This window comes from Pituophis catenifer, unplaced genomic scaffold (genome assembly GCF_029215685.1).
Source record: "Pituophis catenifer annectens isolate HBS135680 unplaced genomic scaffold, rPitCat1.0.hap2 SCAF_1, whole genome shotgun sequence".
Taxonomy (NCBI): Eukaryota; Metazoa; Chordata; class Lepidosauria; order Squamata; family Colubridae; genus Pituophis; species Pituophis catenifer.
In genome coordinates, this window is record NW_027256881.1 from 332,604,398 (window position 1) to 332,628,188 (window position 23,791).

At 43.1% G+C, this 23,791-nt stretch overlaps 2 protein-coding genes across 2 annotated transcripts in view; one reads left to right on the forward strand and one right to left on the reverse strand.

The window, feature by feature from the left end:
• The first annotated feature begins 498 nt into the window (after positions 1–498).
• DDA1 (DET1 and DDB1 associated 1) lies at positions 499–13,417 on the forward strand. Its single transcript, XM_070943575.1, has 5 exons — positions 499–545; positions 2,162–2,242; positions 3,623–3,674; positions 9,892–9,953; positions 10,546–13,417. The coding sequence occupies exons 1-5, from the start codon at positions 543–545 to the stop codon at positions 10,654–10,656; spliced, it is 309 nt and encodes a 102-aa protein (XP_070799676.1). The 5' UTR covers positions 499–542; the 3' UTR covers positions 10,657–13,417.
• A 5,145-nt stretch (positions 13,418–18,562) lies between these two features.
• ANO8 (anoctamin 8) overlaps positions 18,563–23,791 on the reverse strand; it is a 75,435-nt gene continuing 70,206 nt past the window's right edge. Inside the window, exons 17-18 of the mRNA XM_070931764.1 lie at positions 22,104–22,214; positions 18,563–19,688 (exon numbers count right to left, since the gene is read on the reverse strand). Coding sequence (XP_070787865.1) covers positions 19,023–19,688; positions 22,104–22,214 — 777 coding nt within the window. The 3' untranslated portion in view covers positions 18,563–19,022. The remainder of the gene's footprint in view (positions 19,689–22,103; positions 22,215–23,791) is intronic.

Below are 23,791 nucleotides of genomic sequence, written 5' to 3' on the forward strand. Positions count from 1 at the left end.
GTCTCTGCAATCAGTAGGGTTAGATACCAATATCACATTTTCAACAGTAATCGGAAAACGCCACTAGAAATTTTACAAGCGTCCAAAGGCGCCTCCACTTTTGCCCAAATATATCCTTCAAATATATTGAACTGCAACTCCCAGGCACCTCAAACAAGGTCCCCGATAAGACTTGGGGGGGAAGGTTGGGTTTAAAAAAAAAAAAAAAAGATCCACGATTATGCTTCTTTCCCGGACGCACTACATTTCCCATGAAGCCCCGGAGGAAAGCCTCGTCTCATCCGGGGTTTTCCTTCCGTCTTTTCTCCCTTTCCCCTTCCGTAGCTCACGGGAGGGAGAGCGAGAGAGCGAGAGAGAGAGAGAGAGGGCGGGCGTTCCTTCCGGAGCGACGTCTATAGAAACCAATGGGGACTCCGTTTCCGCCCTCGGCGGCCCAATGGCCTCCTCGATGGGCGTCGCCGAGCAGGGGACCCAGAAGGAGGAGGAGGAGGAGGAGGAGGAGGACGATGAGAAGTTGGTGAGGAGGTGCCTGGTGGGGGAAAATGGTAGGTGGGCACTCCCAGCCCTGGATGTGGAAGCGGCCCCCTCCGCCGGCTTTGTGTCCCCTCCCCTTCAAGGGGGGAGGGGGGAGGAGGCAGGGCTCCCCAGGGGGAGGGGGCGTGCCGGGTGGTGGGCTTCAACCGGGCGCAATGAGTGCCAGGCGCTGGACAGAAGCGGGGTGATGCTGGGGCTGGGCCGGCCCGGGGCTCTAGGACGGGGAGGGAGGGCAGCGAGACACCCGGCCTGCGCTAACAAGGTTTTTCAGGGTGGAGGGCCTTTATGGGGGAGGGGGGGGGAGCGGTGCGGGATTTGGGGTGCGGGGCTGAAGGCTTGGCCGGGACCCCACCGTGGGGAAGGAGGCCTTAGAGGAGGATCCGTGGGAGCCCCGCTCTGCCTTGGTGACCTCCATCCGTAAATAGACGTTGAACTAAGAAGGCCCTTGGGGTGTGGATTAGGCAGGCAGGCAGGCGGGCATGGGACGTTTCTGGGGGTGGGGGGGTGGGGGGGTTGCCAGGAGGGTCTGGGGAACGAAAAATGGGGAGATGGGGGTGGGGGGGGGTGAGGTTTATTTCAGCCTTGGATCAGGAAAGGTCCAGAGATCTTGCTTGGCTTGATAAGGCATTGCCCAGATAAGCCTTTTGGGGGGGGGTGTCTATGGGGAGGGGGGAGCTTGTCTCTAGGGTGGAGGTTTGGTACCCTCTGCTAGGGTACGGCACAGGTAGTCCTCGCCTTAACGACCTCAACGGAGTCCCAAATTTCTGTGGTTAAGCAAAGACAGTGAGTTTTGCTCCCGTTTTGCGACCTTTCGCGCCCCTTTCGTTGTTAAGCGAACCGCTGCCGGTTGTTTAAGTGGGTCGTGCGGGTGCTTACCTGAATCTTGGTTTTCCCGTTTGCGTGTCAAAAGGGCCCAAAATGACCCCCAGGAACACTGCAAACGGTCATAAAAATGTGAGTTGGTTTGCCCATTGTCCTGAATTTGGATTCATGGGATGCTGCAACAGTGGTAAGTTTGAAAAAAAACTGGTCATAAGTCGCTTTTTTCAGTGCCGTTGTAACTTTGAACGGTCACTAAATGAATTGTTGTAAATCGAGGACTACCTGTACTTAATTCAGTCCCCAAATTTGGGGTGGGGGGAGGGCGTTTAGGTCATGGCATCCAACTTTGCTCAGTTCAGGAGCATCTCAGACTATTGGCTGTCTAGACTCTATTCAAACAATGTAGGGTACATTATTCAGTTAGGAGGGCTATTTTTGAGCCTCAGGTTTTAAGACTGTGACACAGGTTTCTGGTCCTGGCTTTGATAACTGTTCCATGTGTATCCCTTTCCCTATGACTGTTCTTATGGTGGAGAGAGGTTGGGTCACCATGAAGGAAAAAGAGTTACCTATGAAACAGGTGGCTTGTTCTATGTAATCAAATTTATTTACGGAGTGTTGTACAGGTCAAAAAAATCAGATGGTGAAGGGTAACTGCTAAAGGATGAACTTCCTTTTTTCAAAGGGAAATACCCACTGCTGGCTGCTAAAAAAATACGGTGTGGCCCATCTGGGATCCGAGGGGCATTACTTTAGATTCTGAGATCTAGTCTACTTGCCTGTGATTGGAATTTCTTTTTTCTAGGCTGACTTTCTGAAAGGATTGCCAGTCTATAACAAAAGCAACTTCAGCCGATTCCATGCAGATTCTGTATGCAAAGCATCGGTAAGTATCTATGTCCTTTTGGTTGTAAATTCATGAGAATGGCATTCAGAGTTGGCCAAAAGTTTTACGGCAGTGCTGTAAGGGTCCCTAGCTTAATCCCCCCTCTTTCTTTTCCTTGTAAAAAGCAAACATTTATTCCAAATGTTTTCTTAGACCGTTTTCTTAGGGGGCTGAGGTTTCATGCAGATCAAAGATTATTTATATATTTAATTGATTAATATGGCTATCTTGCAATAGTGACTGAGTGGCCAACATAGGGTAAAAAAACTCAATACAAATAAACAAGATAATAAAAAACAGATAATGGCAATTGAGGACGACACAAATGGTCAATAAATGTGCATCAGTCTCAGAGGCTTAATTATCCATGCTCATGTTTAAACCCTGCATTATTTTTCTTAATGTATTCTGGCTAATCCTCTTCTTGAATAGAGTTACTAGTAGATGCTGATAGCAGAAAAATCTATGAAAGATTTAATTTTGCAGATCAAATTCTATGTGTGTTACAGAAAAGTGAAGAAACGTGTATTAGTAGCTGGTTACCTTTTGTTCCTTTTTGTAAATTTTTTTTTAAAAGCCAACGTTTTCCAAGGAGTAAACTGTCACAGCTGTAGTCTTTTTTTATATTGGCTCCTTTTTCTTTCTGTGTGTTTATATAAATTAAATATATTTGTAAATTCTGAATCTCTATCAGTCTCTTATTTCAGTACATTAAAAAGGGAACAAAATATAAGTAATTGGTTACAGCTAGTCCTTGTTTAGCCACTGCCTTGTTTAGCAGTTGTTCACAGTTACAGTAGAGATGAAAAAGTAATTTTGTGACCAAGCCTTGCATTTTTAGCCTTTGCAGGTCTATAGCAAAGGAAAGCTGAGAAAACATGCATGATTGTGGTATTATTTAGCGACCACTTTGCTTAATGACCAAGTTGCTGATCCCAATTGTGGTCACTAAATGAAGAGTACTTGTAATAGAAGTACTAAAGAATAGGCTAAATGGTGTTTCATAGGGAATGTGATGGCTTAGCAGTTAAAGATGGAAAACATGACAGCCTGGGTTTGAGACCCAAACACCATGGGGATAGAGTGAGCACCTGTTACTTGCCCCAGCTCCTATATTTATTCGGGAGCAAAGGCATACCTTTCTGAATCTAACAGGGACCTGACAGATTCTGCATTCTTTGGAGAATTCCAGCAAATAAGCATTAAATCAGCTTCCATTAGGACATAATGTCTAATGAACTGTTTGGAAAGTTATCTTTTTCTTATTTTGTAAGAAATATTCAATTACAATTGCAGTTTGAATGCTTAACAATATGGGGACTGAACTGCCTCTTAACACACAGCATAACTCTTTATTTTTTAAAAAAAAAATATTTACAGAACAGAAGACCTTCAGTTTATCTTCCGACAAGGGAATATCCATCAGAACAGAGTAAGTCCCTGCCTACTTTGGTTATTCCTGCCTACCATCCATGGAAAGTTGTTACTGTATATGTACAAAGGCAATTTGTGTATTTTATATTTCTCACCAGTTAAAAATGTAAGTAACTTGTGGTGTATCTTTTTATATGGAGACAGACCAAAACTTCAGTTTTTAATGTAGAACTCTCCTGGAAGAGTAGATTCTTCCTTCAAGCTCATAGTTAAGGTGAAACAGAGATAGTTCATTAGTCTATTATTTAGCACTGTGAGATAGATTTGGATTGCATTTGGAAGCCTTATTTTACTATTTCTTTGCTAGAAATACTATTATGATTTTTTAATGAATTTGGATATCATAAGGCTAAATATGCGCAATGGAAAAACTTTCAATTGTGGCTGTAAAAGACCGAAAATGCATAAAATAGGGAGTTGACACCAGGATGGAACTCCAGAATGTAAGCAAAATCAGCCTGCAATACAGGATTATAGTTATGCCACTAGTCCTCCCAGGCCCTCTGGAGGCTGGGTAGATCAGTCCACCATTGATTCCCCGAAGTTGGTCAGCTACGTTAAGCCTCCTGGAGGTTAATCATTCCTGTTCCCACTGCTTTTATTTGTCCTTGATCATTCTGTTTTTCTGTTTAAGTAAGGAAATATCTCTGAAATGATGACCCAACTGGTCACGGGTTGTTTAGTCTTCATATAAATTAATCCAGAGTTTTCTGGTTACGTCACTTAGGCTGGGGTATGTCGAAGGACTGCAGCGAGAGGACCCTATCAAAAAGTGGGTGCCCTATAGGTTTTAAAATATTACATTGTATTTTAGAATGCAGAAATCAGTTGATTTTTATTTAACAGTGTGACTCAACATGGGGGCTGGATGCAGCTCTTGGGCTAGTGTAGATGTTAAATAACGTGATGAGTAAGATGGACTTTAGGGGTCCTGCAGCCTATTTGTCATGAAATTAAGTCTTGCATGATTATGTTTTATTGATCTTTGTGATTTATTTTTTAAAAACCAACATCCTCTTACTCAGTTTTCTAATCCTACCCTCCTTCCCCGAGCTGCTCCAGCAAAATATTATTTCATTGGTGATATTGAAAGTTGCCAAAATATCAAGATGGATGTCCAGCATGACTAACTTCCTCACAGCAAAAAAAAAAATAAAAATCACCAGATTGGGCGTGGCCATTTTAGCCATCCACATCAAGTCCAGTACTGTAATTCAAATTAAAGCAAAACAAATGGTTGCTAAGCCTAAGAGAAACTCAGCAGTACTGTTAATAATTGGTTTAGTTGGTAAACTCTTATTTGTAGACTTCCTTGTTTTTCCCCTTGAGGTGATAGAAAACAGATCCGTTCTGTTTGACACCTTCTGATTTACTTATTGCATTTCTTTCCGAAGGTGAAACACAACAATTTCCTTCAATCTCTTTTCGTGAAACTTAATTTCCAATCCTCTGATCATCCTTGTAAACCTTTTTTGATCCAGTTTGTCTGGATTAGGGATGTGCAGGAAAAGAAATGAAAAAAAAAAATCTTTTGCTTCAAATCTGCACATTCGATCCCACTACAGAAGTTCTGCTGAAGCATTTAGGATAAACTTCAATTATCCAAAATAAAACCTGCAGGCATTTTGAAATGATTTTACGGGATGAGCACAGCTGGGTTGGTGTGCCCCATTTGTTTTACCAAGGTTGGAGACCCCTGGTCTAGTGGTTAGTGCACCAAGCTAGAAACCGAGAGATTCTGAGTTCTAGTCTCGCCTTAGGCACAAACCAGCTGGGTGACTTTGGTCCAGTCGCCTCTCTCAGCCCAAAGAAGCAGACAATGGCAAACCTCTTCTGAAATCATGCCAAGAAAACTTAAGGGCCTTATCTAGGTGGTCACCAGTAGTCAAGACTGATTCATACATACAGACCCAAAAGCTTGCTGGTGTTTTTCCTTCCCTCCCTCTTATGCCCAAGAGAAAGAGAGTGTGACCCAATCTTGAATTTCTTTCTCACCTCTGCTGTCTTTTCGAGTAAGCTTATATTTTTCTAATTAGCTGCCATGTACTTTCTTCAAGACTATCTCTGTTTGGCTCCACAAAGGCTTTATTTGGATAAGAGAATGGCCTGGACATTTCCACAAGCAGGGTGGATTTGATTTAAATCAAGTCTGTTTCAATCACAATTTAAACCATGATTTAAATCACTAGTAAAAAGGCTTGATTTAAGTCAACTCGATTTAAATCATAATTTTTTAAAAGCAACTGTCATCTCTCTCCCACAGCTGCTCCTTCTCTGACCTGCTGTTGACTCACTGACAGCCCCAATATTACAGAATATACAGCCTCATGCTACATAACTAAGCTCCATTTCATGCTGAATAAACTAAATTATCTTAAACAGAAAATGATCTTTAGATAGATTTTTACTCCAAAAGCACTTTATTAAAATAAATTCGATAAAAATAAAAAAAATCGGATTTAAATTTTTAAAAAATCTGATTTTTTTTTTTAAAAAAAAATTTAAATCGTTTTTTTATCCACTCTGTCCACCAGCCATGCAGCAAATGCAATATGAGAATCATAGTATTTTCTTATCCTCAAAGTGCCTCATAAACCTTGGCCAGCTTCCAGTTCCAATTTGACTGTGAAGGCCTATTTTTCAAGCTCTGCCGGGCAATCGCTTTGTACCGTAGAGGCAGAAACGACTGTTTTGAAACCATCATCATAAATGTGCCATTGCACATCTTGGGTTGTATTTGGAGTGAGCGTTATGCCGTCTCTACTACTCTTAACTGTTCTCCTGCCCTGTTTTGAAACTTATTCTTGAGTAAATCAGAGAGCTAGCTGCATCTACAACACAGAAGAGGACTCTTGGAAATAGCATAGTACAGAATACTATAGGACTTGGCACAAGTGGTATAAGTGGTTGGAGGGAAGGAAAAATGAAGAAGAAAATTAGGGGGGAAAGATAGAAATGTTAAAAAAGACAGAAAGGATATGTTAAAGTATAAAAAATAGGAAATAGATATGAATGAGAGAAATATATTGTATATATAGTAATTAAAATGTCGGGGACAAGTAGTAAATCGGAATAATATAAAGAGAAAGAAGGGGAAATTGTGAATAACAAAGAAGATCACCTTGCAATAGCTGTAAAGAGAGTGCGTTTATAAATGTATGTCTTGTATTGTTATATTGCCGTGATGGCGAACCTATGGCATGTGTGCCACCGGTGGCACACAAAGCCATATCGGTGGGCACACGAGCATTGCCCTAGCTCAATTCCAACGTGTGCATCTGATTTTCGTGCCTTCCGGGCCCACCAGAAGTAGGCAAATGGGCCATTTCCAGCCTCTGGGGGGGGGGGAAGGCCCGTTTTTTGCCCTCCTCAGGCTCCTAGAAAGCCACTGGAGCCCGGGGAGGGCAAAACCCGGGGCTTCGGGTCCCACCGGAAGTCAGCAAACAGGCTGTTTCCGACCTCTGGAGGGCCTCCGGGGGGCATGGGGAAGGCTGTTTTCGCCCTCCCCGGGCTCCAAGAAAACCTCTGGAGCCTGAGAAGAGCGAAAAATGGGCCTACTGGGCCTACCGTGCTATCGCGTGCCAAAAGTGGGGGGAGTGTAGGGGGGGCACTTTGAATTATGAGTATGGGCACACTCGCACATGACCCCCCCCACCCTCCCCCCGCTTTTGGCACACGACGGCAAAAAGGTTAGCCCTCACTGTTATATTGTGTTATAAAAATAATTAAATTTTTAAAAAAAGGAAATAGCATCCCATCGTATCTTCCTAAGAGCTGGGCTCTGAGGGGGATACAGGTAGTCCTTGACTTACAACACGGCTCATTTAGTGACCGTTCAAAGTTACAACATCACTGAAAAAAGTGACCTGTGGCCGTTTTTCACACGACCATTGCAGCATCCTCATGGTCACGTGATCAAAATCCAGACCCTTGGCAACCGACTTATATTTATGACAGTTGCGATGTCCCGGGGTCATGTGATCACCTTTTGTGACCTTTTGACAAGCAAAGTCAACGGGGAAACCAGTTTCACTTAACAAGCTTGTTTCTAATTTACCAACCGCAGTGATTCATTTAACAACTGTGGTAAGAAAAGTTGTAAAATGGGGCAAAACTCACCTAACAAATGCTTTCACTTAGCAACAGAACTTTGGGGCTCAATTGTGGTCATACATTGAGGACTATCTGTACAAGGGGAGTGACAAAAGATAGGCAAAATACGTCACAGGTAGTCTTCAACTTATGACCTCAATTGGGACCAGAACTTCTATTGCTATGCAGGGCGGTTGTTAAGTGAGTGGCACCTGATTTTACGATCTGCTTTGCCACACTTGTTACGTGAATCACTTGGTCATTATGTGAATCCAGCTTTCCCACCCCCCACCCCACCCCCCATTGACTTTGCTTGTCAGAAGCCTGCTGGAAAGGCCGCAGGTGGTAACACCATGATCCTGACACACTGCAGCTGTTGTAAATACATGCCCGTTGCCAAGGGCCCCAAATTTTGATCATGTGACCATGGGGATGCTGCGATGGTCATAAGTGCCACTGTAATTTTGAATGGTCACTAAATGAGCAGTTGTAAGTCCCGTACAGTCAGAGCATTCCAATCTTGAAGCCATTTCAAATGTATGTGATACAATCTCAGAATTAGGGTTATGGCATTATGATAGGCCAGATGTTTTTGGGGACAAACAATAGGTAAGGTATTTATTGTATGCCTTTGTCTATGGGTTTCTTTCCTAGACATCTGGTTGATAAACAACCAGTGGGATTAGAGAGAGGGAGCTTTGGTTTAAACCAGGAGATTTATATTTTGCTTATTTTTTTGTAAAACTCAAGGGAGGGTATGTAATGCTCTTTCCTTCCTTCCTGCCTGCCTGCCTGCCTCCCTCCCTCCCTCCCTCCCTGCCAAGAACCACCCTACAAGATGGGTTGGGCTGAGAGAATGACTAGCTCAGGGGTCAGCAACCTGCGGCTCTGGAGCCGCATGTGGCTCTTTCACCCCTCTGCTGTGACTCCCTGTCACTCAAAATATGCATCACAACCGCCAATGTGCGACACCCGCCGCACGTGATTTATTGAACTTTTCAACCTCTGGTAGGCCAACCATGGATAAATCCAAGAAAAGTTTCAGAAGAAAACAGAACGTTTAATTCAACTACATATGCTTATTTTGTGGCCGTTCAAGAAATAGCCGGGCACTGGAAGGGTTTTGTGGCTCCCGCTGTTTTCTTTTCTGTGGGAAACAGGTCCAAATGGCTCTTTGAGTGTTTAAGGTTGCAGACCCCTGGACTAGGCCAAAATCACCCAAGCTGGCTTTCATGCTTAGGAGAAGACCAAACTCCTAGGTTTTAGGCCAAACCCTTAACCACTATAACAAGGATTAGATGATGATGATGATGATGATTTATGCGGATGGAAAAAATGCTGACTTTTTACATGCTGTAAAGCTATGAAAAGACAAAAGTCTACAAATATTTAATAGACAAAATACAAAAGAGGAGAAGGGCGGGAAGGGAAATATGAGAATTAGAGTAGAATTTGCATGCCCTGGCCTATCCTAAGAGATTCTAGTGGAGGGGGTTACTCTTCCTGATAGAAGAGTGGCTTTATTACAGGGAGTGCAAAACCAGTTGGGAAGATTAGAAATGCTGATCATGTGTCCATAGGACACTGCAACCATCATACATGCATTGCCAGTTGTTAGGTGCCTAAATTTTGATCACACGACTAGGGGGATGCTGCAGTGATTGTTAGGTGTAAGGACTGATCGTTAATCACTTTTTTCATTAATCATTTTTTTCAGTGCCGTTGTAATATCAGTCACCAAACAAATGGTTCTAAGTTGAGGACTACCTGTATTTTCGTTATTTGGTCTTGAATAAGGCTAAAGGCTTCCTACTCCTGAGGGAACCAGTTGTTCTGTAGCCAGAATTGCACCTTCCCTGATTGTTTCGAGCTTCATAAGATCCTGTGGAAATAATTTTCTTTCTTTCTTTTGGCTGGAGAGATGATCTCCAGGGATTGAACCTGTGACTTTCCTCACGTGAAATGTGAGCTCTCCTGCTGAGTGACAGCTCTTCTCTGCGTTTGTTTAAGCTCCAAGCAAGCAACCTCTGTCTCCCATAATCCTGCAGTCAGCGAAGTCAATGCTTTCTTGTGGATTTGTTTCATTCTGTATTGATCCTTTTTTTCTTGCCTTTCTTCAACAGTAATTGTCACAGAAAAGACAAATATACTCTTGCGTTACCTACATCAGCAGTGGGACAAAAAGGTAAGGGTTTTTTGTGAAAATTGTTGTCAAGTGCCATTCTTAGTGTTTGTGCGTGTTAGAAACAGTATAGGGAGGCCAGCAGATTAAAAACAATTTATAGATCCACAACTCTAGTGGAATCTCACTTGGGATAGACAATAAGCGGCTTCTAGCCTACCATTTTTTGCTTGCTTGTTTGCACTGCCAGAAGTCTTACTGGAAGCAAAATAGGTATCTGATGTTTGCTTTGGGAGAGAATCCAGTTTCAAAAACCCTGAGAAAAGATTTGGGGGCTTGAAGTGAGAGGGAGTCAAGCCAGTGGTGAAATCAATTTTTTTTTACTGCTGGTTCTGTGGGTGCGGCTTGGTGTGGTGTGACTTGGTGGGCACAGGTGGCAGAGGAAGGATACTGCAAAGTCTCCATTCCCACCCCACTCTGCGACCAGCCAGAGGTGGTATTTGCTGGTTCTTCGAACTACTCAAAATTTGCGCTACCAGTTCTCTGAATGCTCAAAATTTCTGCTACGGGTTCTCCAGAACCTGTCAGAACCTACTGGATTTCACCCGAGTCAAGCCAATCTAATTTTTCTTGTCTTTTTTTCCCCTCCTATTAGAATGCAGCGAAGAAAAGAGATCCTGAGCAAGTGGAAATAGAAGGTGAAAACTCTGCCCCACCTCGCAAAATTGCCCGGACAGACAGCCAAGATATGAATGAGGACACTTAAAATTCTCTCCAGTCTTCTGTGTTAAAATTTACAGGCGCTTCCTGTGTGGGTTTTATTTTTATTTTTTTTCTGTGTGTCTTTCAGTGTGTACACAGGCACGCACATGTACATACACACTCACGCACACTTCCGTCAGCCCTCTGCCTTCCCCATCTCTTCCTCCTGTCCTCCATCGTGCAGCCTATACCATTTCTGACTTTGTAGAAGCCAACGTATTTATTTTTGGGATGGGGGAGGGAGGTTTCTTTTTCCATTTTTAAAAATTATTTATGCGTGCGTTCTCTCTCGCTCTCATGTTCAGAGCAAATCAGAAAGTAATGATGTTTAATCTGTGATCAGTGCTTTTTTTTTAAAAAAAATTCCACTTTTGTGGCTACCCCTTCTTTTTTTTTTTCTTTTTTTTTTTTGAGAAATGAGCTGCTCTCTGAAGAGGGAGCTCAGTTCATGCCGATGGCACCCCCTCCGCATTGTGTCCTCTGTTATTATTATCGAGAATTTCCATCTCACAATTACTGTACAACTACTGGTGTGTCATAACTTAGCATTGTTTCGATAACAGGAGAAACTCATGGAGGGGAGGGAAGGTTTATTTCTTACCCATCCTTCTCCAGGTGTGTTGCTACCTGCATACCATTTTCTGTTTTCCAGCAATGGTGGGGTGGGGGGGAGATCAGGTTGTTTGCGGTGGTCTCTCTTCAGCTGATGATCTCTGGCTGAGATTGTACCCATTTTGCTGGCAAATGTTGTGTTATCATGTTACTTTCTCTGGCCTGTCTCCTCCCCCTCCCACCCCGTGACCCTCTGGCTCCCCCTCACACCCCTGGGAAACTCATTAGCACATCGGTCGTAGATAGCAAGCGAAAACCTATTTGGGCTTGCCCGGCATCTCTTTTGCACCATTCTTTGGATGGACCAGTTCTGTGCAACTTTTCAAGTAGAATAAAGCGGGATATTTCTCACCACTTTTAACGAGTTCTTGTTTAAAAAAAAAACCTTGTTGGAAACTCTAGGGCAAGGGCCAGCAACATCGCTCTCTAGAGCTGCCTGTAGTTCCGAGATCAGTTGCAAACCCCTCGTGCAAGAAATCGGATCCCTGGGAAGGGGTCAGTATCCTGTCTTCCAGCCTGCTGCTTGAAAGAGGTGTGTGTGTGTGTGTGTGTGTGTCTGTGTGAGTCAGAGAACGTGCGTCTGTCAGATGCTTGCAAAACATTTCAAGGTCAGAGCTTTGATTTTGAAATTGATGCTAAATCTGATTTGAGGTTGGAACACTCTTGGTAGGTAGAATGAGCGCAGAATACTCATTCTTAGGATGGAATATCTTTAAGGTCCAAACGTGTTAACCTTATAAATAATTCTGCACACTTCTAGTCCCCACTTTTTTTAAAAAAAGCTCTGGACCCAACCATCCATCCTGTTACATGGCCCACAACGGTTTATCCAGAGGGAACATAGATCTGAAAGAAAGAAAGGTTGCTTACCCTGCTTTATTGCAGCGAAGTGCTTAATTCTGAGATGTTTTAACATTTTAAGCCAAGGTGACATGAGCTGCCTTATTCTAAGTAATTGTCGGGCTACAGTCCTCTCTTCTGATTGGCAGCCTCTCACTATGGCCGCCTGGCCTTAAGTCAGTTGAGAACCTAACAAATAAAGAAAACTATTTCTGATTTCTCAGGCAGATGAAATAGTGACTGGCTGTTTCTGTAACTGGTATGCTGGTCATAGAAGTGACACTCGGCCAATATCCTTCGGCTGTTTCAATAAGCAAGCTGTGTGATCTCACCCTTGGTCTTTTTGCATCAATATCATGCCTGGACATCAAAGCAGATTGACTTAGTTTAGGGACAATTGTAATAATAATAATAATAAAAAAGGAGTGAAAGAATGTATGTATGTATGAAGAATGTGTGAATCAGGTGAATTGGACATAACGGCTTATTCACATAAGCCAGAGGTGGGAAATTATGGCCTGTTTACGACTTGTGGACTTCAACTCCCAGAATTCCTAAGCCAGCCCTGGCTCAGGAATTCTGGGAATTGAAGTCCACAAGTCGTAAAAGGGCCATAGTTCCCCACCCCTGACATAAGCTGTCACAGGATGTGGATGTGGTTTGTCTCTGAGTTAGTGTGAGTCCTGTGGAATAACTTTTATTGAGGCAGCTTCCTGTCATGGGATAAGGTGTTGGGAAGCTGTGAGTTCTAGTCCCACCTTCGGCATGGAGCTGGGTGGCTTTGGGCCAGTCACTCCCAGATCAACCCACCTCACAGGGTTGTTGTGGTAAAATAAAAGGAAGGAGCATTATGCATGTTAGCCATCTTATAAGATAATAAAGGCAGGATTTTAAAAAAATCAAATAAATTGCACTCAAGACTCCAACTCTGGTATATTTTAGCTCGATTTATAAATGCATCCTTTTTATGTTACCCTTTCTCAACAGCTAAAACTCCCCAATTCTTTTAATAGATGTTTTTCACCTTTTTTTTTTTTTTTTTTTTTTTGGTGATAGTTGTAATTGCTGCTAGGTTTATACAGTGAAAAGCAGTATCCAATTGTTTTCATTGCCAGGTAATAAACTAGTATCAACTTTAATACAGATTTTTTTGGGGTGTGTGTGTGTGGAAATCCCTAATGGGCCTCGTTCACACCGTGCACCAAGTCAGATGATGGTGTGTTTTGATGAATTCTGCAAACTGTATTGATGCATTTCAAATTATGCATGTGCAATACTTTGTAATCTAGGAAATATAATTTGGTTTAAGTGGATTCTGCCCCACTGGAGAATGTACTCTGTTTATTTCAAAATTATAAATGTAGAAGTAAAACTAATCTTTTTACTTAATTTGATTGGAATTTTGTATATATAAGGACTTTATGTGGCCTGAAAACTCAAACGGTGCCTTTGTAGTATACCGTCAACACACTCAACTTCGTTTGTCAGCAACGGCAAAATATGGACTGTGGAACTGGAACCATGGCCTGCCCAATTCATAGCTGTAAGATTACATAGTGCAAAACCAACAGGATCCTAGTTTCAAATTACAGAATGTGAATATCAGATTTGGGATGGCAGGCAGCTCATGACTTCGCTTTCTCGCTTGGTTGTTTTGCATTAATTTCACCTTGTGAAATTCTTTTAGCTTCCATTTGGTAGAACAATCTATAAACCATAATATGAATGGTTTGGTTTTGACTCAACAAAATGCATGAACCAAGTTGCTATAGCTGTGTAAATTAATGGAAGAAAAGAGGGGTCAACTAAACCCAGGTGTCTGTTAAATATGAATGGATTTTCTAGAAGATTTGTCTGTGTCGTTGCTAAAAGTCAATCCTGAGTTTGATAGAATATAATCAAAATGGTGAACAGATTTCTGTCTGTGGCTCCCAAGATCTGACAAATCTCTGATACCTAAAATAGGACTGCTGAATCAGGGCTGCAAACACAGATAACTAGTAGATTATAGCAAAAATTAGTGGCTGCCAAGAATTGTTGCAGTTGAGACCTAGAATCTGGCCATATTTTAACATAATGATCCATGGTGTTAACTCTAGAATTGTCCGTGTACATCTAAACTCCTTTCATAGAACCCATAAAACTCCATGGGTCACTGGACACTTTTTAGGAGACCCTTTAATTAAAGAAATGAGCAATAGGCTTGCTGCAAATTGCATTTGTATGAAGGACTTACATCCCTCATGCCCACCATTTCATGAGCAGGCACCCTCTTCCCCCAAAGAGATTTTGTGAGAACACGTGCCATATTCTCAAAGTTCAAAATGTATCCTAAAAAAAATCCCTTGCTTAGCCCAAGAGACGAAGCCAGAATGCTTTTAGCTGGATCAGGGTCACCAAAGGCTATTTTAAGCAGTTGCAAAGTGTAACTCCAGCAACACGGAATTAACACACGGTTATATTTCTAAAAGAGCCAGTTTGGTGCAGAGGCTAAGGACTCTAGGCTAAAAAAATGGGAGACTCTTGTTGTGCCACCTTAAGCACAAAGCAAACTGGGTGATCTTGGGGCCCATCACTCAGCCCTAAAAAGGAGGCAATGGCAAATCACTTCTGAAAAACCTCGCCAAGAAAAATGCAAGGACTACTCCAGGCAGATGTATATATACACATTTGATTCACATGTACTGTATACACATTCTAATATTCTCTGCACACACATAATCCAATTAAATTTCAGGAAACTTATTTTTAAAGCCTCCTTGAAGCCTTACTATTGCCTTAAAAAGTAGAATTAATAATAAAGTAGAATAGCACTAGGTAGTAATGTGGCTCGAATTTGGCACAGCATTTTCTGTGGACCAGTCAAAAGTCAGTGGCCCTTGTAAAGTCACAATTTATATAATATTCAATATATAGGGATATGCTGAATAAATCAAATCTGATAGGTTTAAGATTAGCCGCCCAAAGTCTCTTGGGTAGTGAGATGGGCAACATATAAATTAAATGAGACCCTCAATCTCCTTATAATGTATCCTCTGAGTGTAGCAAAAGTTACCAATCAGGGCCTTGTGTAAATAAATGCTGAAGAAGCTGCTGGTATCTGCCCCGCCCTACCCGACTTTTATTCCTTTTGTTGAAATATAATTTTATTGCATTTCTGCCAAATTTACAAAAATATGACAAAAATAACTTAAAAAGAAATTAAGATTCTCCCACCCTCCTTTGTCTCCTTGCTCAAGTCACAGAAATAAATTAGAATGCAGCAAATCAATAAATAAAAAAAAGTCCCTTTTGCTTTCCTCTCATTTAAAAAAAAAACAAAAAAAAAACCCTCTGGTACAGTGAATTGCTCAGAAGAGTAAGACATTAAAGAGACCAGTGCTTTTCGTAGGTACTCTGAGATCAATATCTGAGTTGGGCCTGGGGTGCTGCAGAATTGGAAGGGCGCGAGAGGAGGAGAAGGGAGCCTTCCTGCCCACCTCAAAAAAAATCCCATCTGGCTTGGGAGGGTTCTTGGTGCGTTCAAATCGTGCCTTTCTGTGAACTGCCCCCTTTTTCCTAAGCTTTGGTTGGCTGGATATGGCAAATATGAATGAACGCTGGCCAGGTCACTGGTGAAAACGCATTCCGTGGTTAGGCAATGAAGAAGCAGGAGGATGGATTGATAATTCGGATGACATCTACTACTCCAACCCTTCAGCAGAATGAAAGTGGCCCGTTTTAGCTAGGGAATGAAACGCAGGCAGGTGAAGTCCACCAAGAGAAGAGACTACTCCTTGGTGTCACAGCTAAGAGCTGCGAGTGGGATTCTCTTCTGCCAATTTGATAGAAGACAGAAAAGCCGTGTTGAAAAACCCACACGTGTCCCGGATGAGTCCAAAGCCAGCATACCAGTCTTTCTCTCCTGGTTATTTCCTTGGCACCCATCGAATGGAGCTGGCATCCAGCAATGGGCTTTGTAGCTGCTAGCGTTGTGTTATTGCTCTTGAGAAACAGCTTGAAAGTGATGCCATCGCAAAAAAAACAAAAAAGAGAGAGAGAAAAAAAAGCTTTGAGCATCAAAGCCATGCAGGTCAGTCCCCCCCTTTTTTTTTTGGCATTCTGGCGTAGGTGAAAATACAGCTAGGCCAGCACTTGGCTTCACCATCAGGCAAAGGAGTGATTCGGAGGAGAGACATCGGAGCTTGCTTATTGGGGTTTTTTTCCCCTTCCCTTTTACCCTTGGAGGATTTAGTGGTCGAAAATCCTCTGAGGGGCTTTTTTCGGGAGCAGGCCGGAAAGGTGGCCAGCACCTGTTGGAAATCCCTCTCCAACCTGATCACTGCAATGGCTTGTGAGGAGCAAATGTATTTAGCAGACAGCTATGTATTGCGGTGATGGCAAATTGCTCCGGAGAAGGACTGGGTTGTGTATAGAAGACAAAGAGAAATCCCTTCCTTTAGAGAGTCACTTCTTTTCCGTCCTGCAAAGCGACCGACTCCTTTGGACTAGTAAAGAAAAGACAAAGCAGTTTTCCTTTAAATTTGGGGAAGCCGACAAAGCTTGAGATGCTGCCTCCGTAGATCTGTGGTGCTAAGCTTGCTGCTTCCCGCTCCCTTAAGTGGGGTGGGATGGGGACGGCACAGGCCATGCCTGCTCTCAGCAACAGCCTTCCTGCTAACAAAACTACGTTCAGAGATTCTGCAAAGCTGAAAATCAAGGGATGCCGCTATTTTTTTTTTGGCTGGGGATTCAATTGCTTTCTTTTTTTTAAGGAACAACAACAACAAAAAAAAAAGGCCACAGCAGGTCTTTTGACAGTGATTTGCATATTAAAAGCGGCTGCCAGATTAAAGGAGGATTCCCCACTCCCCTACCTATCCAGACCAGTTGTGAGAAATTTAGGCCACAGGGCAAAAGTACAAATAGACACTGCCTGATTAAAAAAATAATGCTCCACCCACCCGATTTCCAAAGTGTTAGAACGTTCCTGAAAGTGATAACTATAGTTATTATCTACTTGGGGCAGATTAATGAGAAAATTCCATTCTCCCTCTCCCCCTCATATTTATTTCAATATGCATTCTGGATCTTCTATCTTTTAGCTCAAACTCTTCCCTCTCAACTCAGCAAGTGGGTGCACCTAAATATTTAAAAGGCCAACCAGGGCTGAACTGGTTAATATGGTTAATACTGGTAAAGAAATGACCAGGAAATCCCTGGTGTGCAGGTTGGATGCGGAATCTGAAAGAACTATTTCAGAAGGCAGCAACAGCAGCAGTAGCGAACTCTTCCATATTCTGGGCAAGGCCAACTGCATGGGTTTCTCAATGAAGTCATTAAAAAATTAGCTCAATTTACAGGTAATCCTTGATTTACGGCCATTCATTTAACAACTGTTCAAAGTTATGGCACTGAAAAAAGTGACTTGTGACCAGCCATTGCACTTAGGGCTGTTGTAGCAGCCTCGCAGTCACTTGTGCGCTTGGCAAGGAGCATCTACTTATGATATTTGCTGTGTCCCACAAAATTTATGTGATCATCATTAGTGACCTTCCCAGAGGATTACCAACAAGCAAAGTTAATGGGGGGGGGAGGAGGGAGAAGCCAGATTCACTTAACAGTTGTGTGATTTCCTTGATGGCCATGACAAAAGGTGATAAAATAGGGTGCGACTCACTTAATGACCGTATCACTTAGTGATGGAACTTCGGATCCCAATTGTGATTGTAAGTTGAGGGCTACCTGTATCTGCTTTCCCCATTAAGCGGCAAATTGAGAAAAATTTCCTTGGCGCAGCCTGTCACAGGTCAAGGTTCTTATTGCAAAAAAATTAATAATCATTAATAATAGTGTCTCCCAAATTAGATTTTATCCCTCCCCCCATCTCTTTTATTTCTTGTTTTCTTCATTACTAAGTTTGTAGAAGGAAAATAGGTGGTAGATCTTTGTTCTGAGAACTCTTAATGCTATTTGTCTCAATTCTTTTTTGGGGTTTTTTTTTTTGGATCTACTGTCTCAGAAATGTGAAAGTCACCGTGTTTTTTTTCCCCAGTTTTAGTGCAAGAGATGTCAATCATGCATGGACAATGGTTCCAACCTTCCTCTCCCAAATCCTCTGCTTTGCTGCCACAGGAGGCTGTTTTTCAAGCAGAAATGGGGTTGTGTGGGGATCATCTATGATTAAAATGGAAGGAGGGAAAAGTAATGCAAAGCTTCCTTCCATCAGATTCTAGTATTTGTGGCTCTCTTTGAAATATTTACATCCAGGGAAAGGCTACACTAGCTATGGCTGAAATTCTACCTAATACCTGAAGGGGCTCTCGCTAAGCAAAACTCTGGAGGGAAAGTAAAAACACTCCGATGAAGATTAATGACATTTCCAAAAAGTTGTGACTTCTTAAAACAAGAAATTGCACCAACTTTTTTTTTGCAGTCTTGCCCATCCGTGTTAAAGACGGAGAAGCATCTGGGGATTACGTGGGTTAAAATTTAGAAAATCAGTTTGAGCTAGGATGCTTTCCTGGCCCAAGCTTTGATAAAATAAGGGGAAAAAAGACATGTAACACAACTTGTTAAAGGTTAGTGGAATTCCCCTCTACCTTCCGCTTCGTATCCTTCACTTCTAACTTGCAATGCTTTCCTTATTCTTGGGAGTTCTCGGTTTAAAATCTGACTTAGATCAATAACCATCAATATCAGAACTGAGTCTCCATCAAGGTCAAAGCCGTCAAAACCTCCCTGGAACCATCTTCCACTTCCTTTTTCCCAGTGAAGATCACAGCAAGGGCTGCCCTGAAATTGCTTGGAAATGGGTTAATAGACCCAGCAGACCTCTCCCAACTCAACGCAGAGGCTGCCCCAATTCTGCTTGAGGAACCAACTAGCAAACCCCATGCCTTCCTCCCTCTTCCCAGCTCTCACACCCTAACATCTTGGTTAGAGTTTGTGGCTCGGCCCCTCCTCCTCCACCATTGTTCGGATCTCCAGGTCCTCAGACACTTCCTCATCTGCCAACCCGTTGAGATGTGATCTGCTGGCCAAAGGCTTTTCGCCTGCGTCTGCCGAAGGGCCGGGCCGTGGCGGGGACGATGCCCCGTTGCCCCCTTCGGATTTGCTGAAGTTGAACAGTTTGCTGGGGTTGAAAGGCTTAGTGGGTGACTGCACCTTCTCAGTGTTGGCTTCCCGTTTTGTCTCTGGGGACTTAAGGAACTTGAAACTAAGGAACCCAGGTAGTTTGTTATCAGTACTAGTGGGGGACTGGGGTGAACGGACCGTCCCAGTGCCAGCTGCCCCCGTGCTCCCTGATAAAAACTTGCCCTGTAGAGGGATGATCTGCTTGAGCTTCATGACATTGTTGGTGGCCAGGAGGGAGCTGGGCCGTTTGGGTTTCTCAGATCCGTGGCTCGACCCTCCTGAACCCTTCCCTTTGGGCTGACTCTTCTCGTGTCCAGGATCCTGCCCGCCACCGTTAGCCTTGCCTTCCTCCCGGCTGCTCTCACGTTCTTTCCGGGCATGATATTCGGCGTGGCGCTGACGCTCCTCTTCCTCCCGTTTACGACGCTGTTGTTGTTGGAAATGGTGCTGGGCCTGTCGCTCGTGCTTCTGGGGAGGAAGAATGACACAAGAATTGATTATCTTACTTTTATTGTAGTCTCCCACAGCTTCCCCTTTCTCCCCTGAAGAATCTCTGTCCTTTTTCACACACATAGCAATAGCAATAGCACTTAGTCTTATATACAGCTTTACAGCCCTCTCTAAGCGGTTTTAGAGTCAGTATATTAGATAGATAATTTTATTTCTATACCGCCCCTCTCCCGAAGGACTCGGGGCAGTGCACAGCCAAGTAAAAAACACTATACAAATCCCAATTAAATTTTAAAATTATTAAAATTATTACATTTACGGCCAAGTTTCATTAAAAACCCAAAAATTTTAAACTCCGAATTTAAAACTACATTACAAAGATAGCCCTGCCTGTCAGAAGAGCAGGGTCTTGAGGGCACAGCGAAAAACTCGGAGGTCAGAGATTGTGCATATTTCCAGGGGCAGTTCGTTCCAAAGGGCAGGAGCTCCCACAGAGAAGGCCCTCCCCCTGGGTGTCGCCAGCCGACATAACTTGGCCGAAGGCACCCTGAGGAGTCCCTCTCTGTGGGAGCGAACTGGTCGGTGGGAGGCTATCAGTGGCAGAAGGCGGTCTCGTAAGTACTCAGGTCCTAAGCCATGGAGCGCTTTAAAGGTGGTAACCAACACCTTGAATCGCACCCGGAAGACCACTGGGAGCCAGTGCAGCTCACGCAGGAGAGGTGTTACATGAGCGCAACGGGTTGCACCCCTAATCAGTATATTGCCCCCAACAATTTGGGTCCTCATTTTACCCACCTTGGAAAGATGGAAGGCTGAGTCAACCTTGAGCCTGGTGAGATTCGATTTATTTTTTTTTATTTATTTTTTATTTTAAATTTATATACTGCCCTTCTCCCTGAGGACTCAGGGCGATGTACAGCCAGAATTAAAAAAACATAAAATACAAATATTAAAAAACAATTAAAATATTTACCAAATTGCAGGCAGCCGGCAGTCAGCAGAAGTAGCCTGCAGTACTGCGCTCTAACCACTGCGCCACCGAGGATGGTAAAATCATGGGCATAAGACTCTATCACCTTTATTTTTTTAATACAGGTAGTCCTCGACTTACAGCAGCTCGTTTAGTGACCGTTCAAAGTTACAATGGCACTGAAACAGGTGATTTACGACCATTTTTCATGCTTACAACCAGTGTGGCATCCCCATGGTCACAGGATCAAGATTCAGATGCTTGGCAACTAACTCACATTTGTGACGGTTGCAGTGTCCCAGGGTCACGTGATCCCATTTTGCAACCTTCTGAAAAGCAAGTCAATGGGGAAGCCAGATTCACTTAACAACCGTGTTACTAACTTTTAACAAGTGCAGGGACTCACTTAACAACTGTGACAAGAAAAGTCATAAAATGGGGCAAAAGTAACTTAACCAATGCTTAACCAAGACACCATTTCTTGATTAACCAATGCTTAACTAAGAAATTTTCGGCTCAATTGTGGTCGTACGTCAAGTAGTCCAAGTTTTGAGCCCAAAACTTCTGTTTGCTAAGCAAGACAGTTGTTAAGTGAATTTTGCCCCATTTTATGACCTTTCTTGCCACAGTTGTGGCAATCACTGCACTTGTTAAATTAGTATCATGGTGGTTAAGTGAAGCTGGCTTCCCCATTGACTTTGCTTGTCAGAAGGCCACAAAAAGTGGTCACATAACCTCAAGACACTGTAGCCATCATAAATAAGGAGTCATTTGCCAAGAGTCTGAATTTTGATCACATGACCATGGGGATGCTACAATCGTCGTAAGTGTGAAAAATGGTCATAAGTTACTTTTTTCAGTGCCGTTATAACTTCAAATGGTCACTAAATGAACTGTTGTAAATCAAGAACTACCTGTAATAAACTATCATATCTAAGATGATCTGGTGGGGCAGGGACGCATGCTCTGAAAAATAGCGTGCACTATCCTATAAGCTGCCATTATGCTCCGTATTTTGCAGCTTGAATTGTTTTTAAAGGTCATATTTTAAATCAAGCGTAGTGATGGGTAATTTGCAAATAAGTAAATGGAGTTATTGGGGAGTGGGAAGAGCTAGTTGTAAAATACTATAGGGCTAGAAGAGATTCTTTTCATTTGTGACAATTGAGAGGTAATATTCCTTTGGATCGAGTCAGTTTAAAAGAAGAACAAAAGGATTGTAGTCTACTCACTGGTAAATGGAGGCTTACGTACACATTTCCAGTTTCCAGAATTTTTTTTTAAATAACCATTTCCCCTCCCCTTTCAATAAATCTAGATTCCTTTCCAAGAATGTAGCTTTTTATTATTATTATTTCTTTCTTTGAATTTATTAGCTGCCGAACTCCAATGGCATAAAGGTAATCCTTGATTTACAAGAGTTCATTTAGCTCCACATTGTGCATCTCTCTTGTGAGACTCACCTTAAAGGCTTCCCGCCTCTGGTATTCAAGCTTGGCCATCTCTTCCGCAACCCAGGCTGGGATATCAGGAATTGCAACTTGGATGACATATTTGAGCAAAAGGGCAAAATGCTGTGGAGAGAAGAGACACAGGCTGTAAAGAGTAAAGGAAGGTGACTTTGACAGAGATGCAGAATAACAGAATAACAGAGTTGGGAAGAGACCTTGGAGGTCTTTTAGTTCAACCCCCTGCTCAAGCAGGAGACCCTATACCTGTGATGGCGAACCTATGGCATGAGTGCCACAGGTGGCATGCGTAGCCATACCAGTGGGCACGCCAGCTCAGCTCTGGCGTGCATGCGTGCGCCAGCCAGCTGATTTTCGGGCCTTCTGGGCCCACCAGAAATAGGGAAACAGGCTGTTTCCTGCCTCTGGAGGGCCTGGGGGGGTGGGGAAGGCCTGTTTTTCTTTCTCACCTGGCTCCAGATCCTCTCTATGCATCTGGGGAGGGCAAAAACAGCCTTCCTCACCCCCTCGGAGGCCCGAAATGGCCCGTTTCCCAACTTCCGGTTGGACAGGAAGTGACTTTTTTGCTGTCCCCAGCCTCCAGAGACTCTATCCACAGGGCATAGAATTATGGGTGTGAGCATGCGCGTGTGCAAACCTCCCTTGCCCCCCCCCTTCCTGGCACGCGATGGCAAAAAGGTTAGCCATCACTGCCCTATACCATTCTTAAAAACCTCCAGTGATGAAACACCTACAACTTCTGAAAGCAAGCTCTTCTACTGGTTTATTGTTCTCACTGTTAGGAAGTTTCTTCATAGTTCCAGGTTGCTTCTCTCCTTGATTAGTTTCCACCCATTGCTTCTTCTGGTTCTGCCTTCTGGTGCTTTGGAAAATAGGCTGACCCCCCCTCTTTTGTGGCAGCCCCTCAAATATTGGAACACTGCTGTCATGTCACCCTTAGTCCTTCTTTTCATTAGGTTAGATGAGGTCTGTCACACAAATGGCAAGGGGCGAAACATAACTTGTCATAGAGATTTGTGGATAAGCCAAGAATTTTAGCTGCTAAAATACATCCCCAAAAATGGGTTCAGTTTATCCAGGGATGGACTTATTCACAACCACCGGTATATACTGTATTTCTTTCCAAAAGTACCTGTGTCTCTCTGTATTCCATATGTAATTATGATTAAAAGCTCATCTGTCGGTAACCTGGCCCTCATATTTTTAACCATAATACTATGAAAAAAAAAAGTGCCACCCATGAATAAGCCAACTTTAAAAATGTATGTATGTTTTCATCTTTATCATTGGCTTATCTACAGATGGTATATTTTTCATGGTATTTTGTTTAAAAATGTGAGGGTTGGTTTATATACAAATATGTATAGAAAGTCCAGCATAAACAGATCATATTTAGAACAGGCTCAGGTAAAAAGGTAAAGGTTCCCCTCACTAGTGCTAGACATATGTGCTAATCATTCCTGACTCTAGGGGGCAGTGCTCATCTCCGTTTCAAAGCCGAAGAGCCAGCACTGTCCGAAGACGTCTCCGTGGTCATGTGGCTGGCATGACTAAACACCGAAGGCACACAGAACGCTGTTACCTCCCCACCAAAGGTGGTCCCTATTTTTCTACTTGCATTTTTTACGTGCTTTCGAACTGCTAGGTTGGCAGAAGGTGGGACAAGTAACGGGAGCTCACCC